The sequence below is a fragment of the Lactuca serriola genome, chromosome 4 (assembly GCF_051521515.1).
Source record: "Lactuca serriola cultivar US96UC23 chromosome 4, Lser_US96UC23_V15, whole genome shotgun sequence".
NCBI classification, from domain to species: domain Eukaryota; kingdom Viridiplantae; phylum Streptophyta; class Magnoliopsida; order Asterales; family Asteraceae; genus Lactuca; species Lactuca serriola.
In genome coordinates, this window is record NC_136411.1 from 18301159 (window position 1) to 18308458 (window position 7300).

General features: G+C 32.9%; 1 protein-coding gene across 1 annotated transcript; it reads right to left on the reverse strand.

The window, feature by feature from the left end:
* Nucleotides 1-3879: 3879 nt before the first annotated feature.
* On the reverse strand, nt 3880-4952 carry LOC145098084 (uncharacterized). The gene is made up of 2 exons (XM_079035759.1): nt 4524-4952; nt 3880-4470 (listed from the first exon to the last, which is right to left on the reverse strand). The coding sequence occupies exons 1-2, from the start codon at nt 4950-4952 to the stop codon at nt 3880-3882; spliced, it is 1020 nt and encodes a 339-aa protein (XP_078891885.1).
* Nucleotides 4953-7300: the final 2348 nt, after the last annotated feature.

The following is a 7300-nucleotide window of genomic DNA, read 5'->3' on the forward strand; positions in this document are numbered from 1 at the left end:
TTTGTAATAACATTATGAAGATTGTGATAGCTAGTTATTAAAAATGAAATATAAGTAACATGTGATCCTTGTCGCCATTTCCTCATTGCTATAACAGTAGCTAGGATTATAGTGACCTTCTTTCATATCAAGAAAGCTTAAACACAAGAACATAAACCAAAGATTAATACACATATCAGAGTAAAATTACTTATATACCCTTTATACAATTAAAAGAGATGTTTAATTTAAAATTAGGGATTATTACAAGAGGATCGCACTCTTACCTGTCCACAAAACTTTTAGAAGAGCCCGCAAGATGAAACACCAAAAAAACAATTCATGTCAGTTATGAAATCAAATTATAACTAATCTGAACTTAAAAAGTCGAAACAAATTTGTTGCCCTTTTCTCATTGAACGGAGACAATTAATTGTGATGTAAAACATGGCAAGTTAGGCGGTTCAAGCAAAGCACATTATTGGAGATATTGATTTCAAAAGGAGAAAATTTACTATATAAGAGACAAATAAGTTGAGAAAAAGAAAAAGATGAAGATAAACATTGTAATTCATTCATACCTCCATTAATGTACCTTCATCCAGCAAACTCCAAAACTTTATATAGAGATCAATAATAATACACAATCATGCTACAATAAACATAAAAAATCATAGATTCATTCAAACAAAAAAAATGTTAACCTCTTCGACTTACATATATCCTTTTTTCTTACGTTGTTTGGAAAACAACATTTTTAGGCAACTTCATTAGACACAAATGTAAACCTGTAAGTTATAAATTTCACCATCTTTCATTCGAGTTGTTATCATGAAAGAGATTATTTCATATCGCTTTTGACAAGCACTGTGATGGTATTTTTCCATCAAATCCTGGTGCATCTAAAAAGGATAAAAGTCCTCATAGGACTTTTGGAGCTCGGTTGTCATCGTGGCCAGCATGATACATGCCACTTTAGTGGCATCTCTCTCATGAGTCTTGAAGTCAGCGATCTCCTCGAGAGTAGCAGAAGACTCATCAAGTTCCTTTAGCTCCTTGTCAAAGACATATTCCTTGTCCTCATAGCAAGTGACCATCCTTATGTTCCTAATCTAATCATTGAAATTAGTCCCATCAAAGATGACTGTCCCACAAAGGTTCATGAGAGAGAAGGAGCCGGTAGGGTTTGAGCTAGAAGCATCATTGTTGGAAGACATCTAAAAAAGAAGAAGGACAAGTTTAGATTAGATATAAAGATAGTCCTTAATAAGACACACAAATGTAATATTAAGGCTAGGACCCAATACAATATTTTATAACTTAGAAGAGGGATGTCGTAATCCAAGCTATAAAATATTTGAAGGTAGGTGAATGACGATTCACCAATTTCCACCATGAAAAAAGAAATGTATTATTAGGTTTTAATTGGTTTTGAAACTCCTAGATTTTTTTGAGATTCATTGAGCTTTTCAATGGCATGTTTCAATCTCAGTTGTACCCTTCAAGTTTTGTGACTATGATGCTGAGGATCACAAAACAAGGTGTGGATAACCATGCAAATTTACTTGGTACTCTTAATGTTTATCACCTAATCGATGTGCCGGTTAACCACACGTGCTCCACCGATATATGATAAACCTTAAGCCACCCTTTGCCAACCTTGTTAAATCCAAGGTAGTGTGTCGGTTAACCACACACGCTCCACTAACGACTTAACCAAGGTGCAAAGTGTAATTTCATGGGTTAGCACCAAATTCACATTTTCCTAAAGTAACTAAGATTGAGAATTTATAAAACATTTAGTTACTTTATAATAATCATTATACTTTTAATGAGAATTAAATTCATTGTCCTACCCATTCGGCTAACGACCCTCCACCAGTCAAGGAAGCGGTGGGTGAGAGTGGACACCCATTAAGCTGCCATTTTATAGGCAACAACCTTATACCCCTTATAGAACAGCTTCGTGAATGAGGCCTACTAACGGTAAAATGACTTGATCTTATATATATATATATATATATATATATATATATATATATATATATATATATTATTAACTTGTAATACTATAAAGTATAAGGGTTGAATTTTAACTTTTAAAATTCTAGGGGTTGGAACTAAAGTTTTCTAAAGTGACTTTACATGTTCCAAAACTTGAGGGCAAATTTTGTAACTATTCAAAACTTTTCAACTTCATAACTTATGAGTTAATGGTTTATTAAAATGAAGACTTTTCATTTTATGTAACCTATGTGTTCTTTAATGGACTTTAAAAGAAAAGAGTTTTGGTAATCCATAACTTGAGGACAAATTATGGACCCCATTAAAAATATTTAGATCAAGAATTAAACTAACAAACAATTTGCAAATAATTCCTACGATCTACCAAAACTCATAAGTGTATGAACATTCATATTAACAATTTCAAGAATCATATAAACACATATAAAGTTTGAAATTTTGATAATAACCTTTGAAATTGGATTAGCATAATCATTACCACATCAAAAACCTGGTTTTAAGGTTCAAAAAACAGTTTAGGGTAATGATCATCATCCAATACCAAGCAAAACCCCGAAATTCTGCATATAGGAGCATCACCACGTCATGGTAAAGACTGTCACGTCATGGTGAGCAGTCAAATGCAAAAAATGCAGAATTTCAACTTTGCAAAAAACATGTGGCATCAAGTATAATTGAAAACAAGCATAGGCTCTGATACCACTGAAGGGTTTTAAACATTCTAACACTCTTATGGTGTACACGCAACCCCTTAGGTCTATGTTTTACTAAGATACATGCAAATTTCATTTTTCCAAGGTTCTTAACGTAACTAGCATGGCTTGGGGAACTTGAAACATAAAAGCTAGTAGAAGAACATACCTTTCTTGTTGCTTGGATTCCTTAAGAACTTTATGAGCCTAGCACCCTAAATGTGACTCTTCAAATGTTTTACACAACACCATAACTCTTGGAATAACTTTGAGAAAAGTACACTATCACTCAAAATCAGCTAGCCCTCCTTGTTCTAGTCTTAGTGCCTATTTTGCTAGCCTATGGGGTCTTTATATAGTGTCTCACAAGTAGGGTTACACCACGTAAACCCTAATTGACATGGCTTTTCATTTCCTCCATGATTCATGGGTTTTAACCTCCATGGAGTATCCATGGAGCACCCTATGGGTTTTAGCCCAATCCAATAAACCATGGATCATTAGCCCACTATATAAGAATGGATGATTTACACAATCAACCTCATATATTTAATTAGTCTCTTTTTTATCACAAAATTAATTCCAAATTAATTCTTGATCAATACTAATTAAATAATATTATTTCATATTAATATATTATAACTTATAATATATTAACAAATCATAAATGTCCTTCTTCTCATTTTGTTTATCCAGTTATCATGATGTCATGCAACCCAAATGGACAATGCCAACCGGGTCAAGTACATACCAGAAATAGTTATGGACTTAGACACCTTATTCAACACCTTATTAGGACTCAAACCATGAATTAAGCCCTCTAACTCTCTTAGGTGGTCACTAACTCATGCATGGTTGAGTCTTAACCTTCAAGCAGTGGCGGATCTAGAAAAAAATAGGGTATGCACATAATAAACTTTGATTAATAATTAAAAAGAACATTTAATATCAAAACTAAAATTTATAAATGTTGTCGTCAATTGCTTATATTTTGGTAGTGAGTAACAATAAATTCATCACTAACTTTTGAAAACACATCTTTCTCTATATAAGTTACTAAACAATCATTTAATAATTGATCACCCATACTGTTGCGTAACTTATTCTTCACAAAAGTCATTGCCGAAAATGCTCTTTCTACACTAGCTGTCGCCACCGGGAGGATCAACACCAACTTAATAAGTTAATAGACATGATCAAAAACTTTATCTTTATTAGATGTCACCATCTCCTTAGAGAGTTCTTTAAGATCCTTCAATCCTTGAAATCTGTCGTCTTTTTTCATATCGTAGATGTAGTTATCAAGCTGATCACTAAGACGAACTAATTCAACACTTGAAAAGTCACTAGGATAAAGTTTTTCAAGTGCAATAACCTTTTCTTTATCAAAAGATTTAAAATCATCAACAGGGATTAAACTAGCCATATTAACAAGTAAATCCATACTAACTTCGTCAAATTGGTTCTTCAACTCTTGAAGTTGCAAATCAATGATCACAGCAAATACTTCAACTCGAAAATGATGAAGATTTGTGGTGTGTAGTTTGCCACATTTTTTTCTACCTGTCAGGACATATACATATTCCATATTAGGAGCTTCGATGCAATTGTTTTCACAAAAGGATATGACTGAACTTAAGAGAGGTTCCAACCCATTATCTCTTACTTGTTGTAGTCGTTGTTTGGTCAATGTCACCAACGTCATAACATTAACTATGTCTTGATCTTTTCTTTGTAAAGCGTTGTTCAAATCATTTGCCACACCAAAAATAGTCTTCATCAAATGTATATGAATATAAAATCAAAAGACTCAAGTGAATAACCAACAACATCCGCTTTTAGCCGGTCATCCAAACTTGAAGATACATCTCCAATCTTATCAAGAACCTTGCATATCACAGGATATAAGGAAATAACATTCACAATCAGTTTATAGTGGGATCCCCAACAAGCATCACCCGACCTTCCCAAACTTAACTCTTGATTCAATCCTTTGCCACTTTCAAGTTTACCGTCATCAAATGCTTGTGAAACCTTTTGAGCTTGAGCTTCTCGCAACATTTCTTTTCTCTTACAAGAAACTCCAATGACATTCAGTAAGTTTGTAAGTATCTCAAAGAGCCAACCACAATCTATGCTCTTTTTTGAAACTGCAACTAGTGTTAGTTGAAGTTGGTGAGCAAAACAATGGACATAGTATGCAGATGTGGTTTCTTTTAAGATTAGGATTTTAAGGCCATTACTTTCACCCTTCATATTGCTAGCCTTGTCATATCCTTGATCTCAAATTTTAGATGGAATTAATGAATACTCCGCAAGCCAAGAATAAATTGCCTATTTAAGAGATAAAGTTGTGGTATCAACGACAAGTACAACACCGAGAAACCTTTCAACTATGTCTCATTTCTTATCTACATACCGCAAGCACAAAGACATTTGAACATTATGAGTTACATCAGACGATTCATTTACTAATATTGCAAAGTAATCTTCACCAACTTCTCTAATAATGTGTTTAGTTGTTTCTTTTGCACAAGCATGTATGATATCTTTTTGAATGGAAGGGGAGGTTACTTGTAAGTTCTTTGGAGCATTTTTCAATACAACTTTATCAACTTCCTCATTATGTTTTGCTAACCATTCAAGAAGTTAGAGAAAGTTTCCTTTATTACTTGATTCTTGACTTTCATCATGACCCCGGGTTGGCAAGCCTTGATGTAGAAGATACCTTATACAGTGTAGCGAAGCAAGAAAACGAGCATGATATTATTTTTGGGCTTTTGTAGATTGTTGCTCAAAAGCACTTTGTATCGACTTTTTTGGTTTGGTAAGCATCTCAAATTTTTCTCTAGCTCGATTATGGATACTATTAACAGCTCCCACATGTCTGTCGAACCTATTTGGCATATTCCAACTTTTAAAGCCATCTGTAACAAAAGCATCTCCACCTTTTCCATTAAATTCATCCTTTTCCCTAAATAAGTAACATAGAAAACAAAACGCCGCCTCTTTTTCAATACTATATTCAAGCCATTTATGTTGATCAAACCAAGTGGGAATAAAGCGACGCATATAGCCTCCAAAATCTGTTTGAAGAAATTTATGACCACGTGGTTGGCAAGGACCTCTTTGTATAAATTCTTTCCTCACTGCATCTTGGTCATTGGGATGATAATCAAGGATATTCTTTCTCAAGCCTGGATCATGTGGAAGTGTATTTACATCAAATTGACTTTCTCTTTCCCTAGATGGAAATTTGGTGCTACCATATGTGATATTATCGGGCGTCGACGAAGAATCATCTTGAGTCTTTGTTTTCTTTTGAGCATTAACAAACCAATCTAACGTCCCATGTTTCTTCTTGCGTTTTGATGACTCATTTTCATCATCATTCATTGTTATCGTAAGAATATATTTAACCTAAAAGGTTAACAAAATTAATTATCTAAAAGTTAAACAGCAAAGGAATTAATTAGTAGGATTTACATATACATTTCTTAGTAGGAATTAAACCTAGTTAAAAGATAAAATAAAACTATAAATAAAAAAGCTAAACACATAAACTGATAAAGCATAGTTTACTTTATCATTTTAATTTAATTCTATATAACATTGTTAAATATATGTATAGTGTTTCCTGTGCTACAACATGCCTATAGGGAAATTGGTTTGACATAATCACCTACTGACATGTCACATGCCTTTTAACATAGAAAAGATAAATTGCCATTGACTCCACCATCAATTATGAATACATATGTATTTTTTAGTCTTTATTTATCAATATAATAATAATGACAGTTATATGATGCAACAATCAAGAAAGTAAATTCACTATATCTTTAACAGTTAGCACATATTCATAAAGAAACACACAAAAGTGAAGGAGAGAAATTGATTTAAAGCTCACAAAATCCAACATGAAACTATGAACCACCGAAGGTGATTACAAGAGTAAAACAGAAACTAACCTGAAGAACAAGAGGCCAAGAACCAGCGACGATGTTAGCAAAATATCAAGACGAACAAATTCAAAGTTTTTCACTTTCTTTTGTCGAACTCTACGGTGACAAGAGAGGCGAAAGTGTGTCCAATGGTTAGGGTTTATTTGGCTTTTATTTTGCGGATTTATTTTCTTATCTTTTAGTTGGTTTTATAAAAATTGTGATTTGTGATAGATATATAGTTTGTATTTTTCTTGGTTCAAATATATTGTAGCTTTTATAATTTGTTGATAAACCCAACTTGATTAGGATTTCTAACGATTTTATTTTATTTTTTCGTTTGGATTTGTTTTTAATAATGACATGTATTTACTAAATCAAAAAAAAAATCATTGCGGTCAAATATAAGGAAAAAGAATCTTAGGTTGAAATTATAGTTTTCATATGCATTTAATTTGACAAGGGTATGCATTTATAATAAATGTATAAACATATAATTTTCTTTTAATGAAGAAAGAGTAATCCTAGTAATTATTTAAGGGTATGCATTTGCATACCCTTCCAATATGCTACATCCGCCCCTGCCTTCAAGATATGATTTTTATGACTTCACGCACTCCCAAGAGTCCAAAAGAACAACTCAAATGGACCAGAGTAGCC

Bases quoted from the DNA above. Each gene is read 5' to 3' on its own strand.
- LOC145098084 (XM_079035759.1), bottom strand. From the start codon at position 4,952: ATGAAGGGTGAAAGTAATGGCCTTAAAATCCTAATCTTAAAAGAAACC. The intron at 4,471-4,523 runs GTTGGTTATTCA...CATTTGATGAAG, and splicing joins ACCGGCTAAAAGCGGATGTT to ACTATTTTTGGTGTGGCAAA.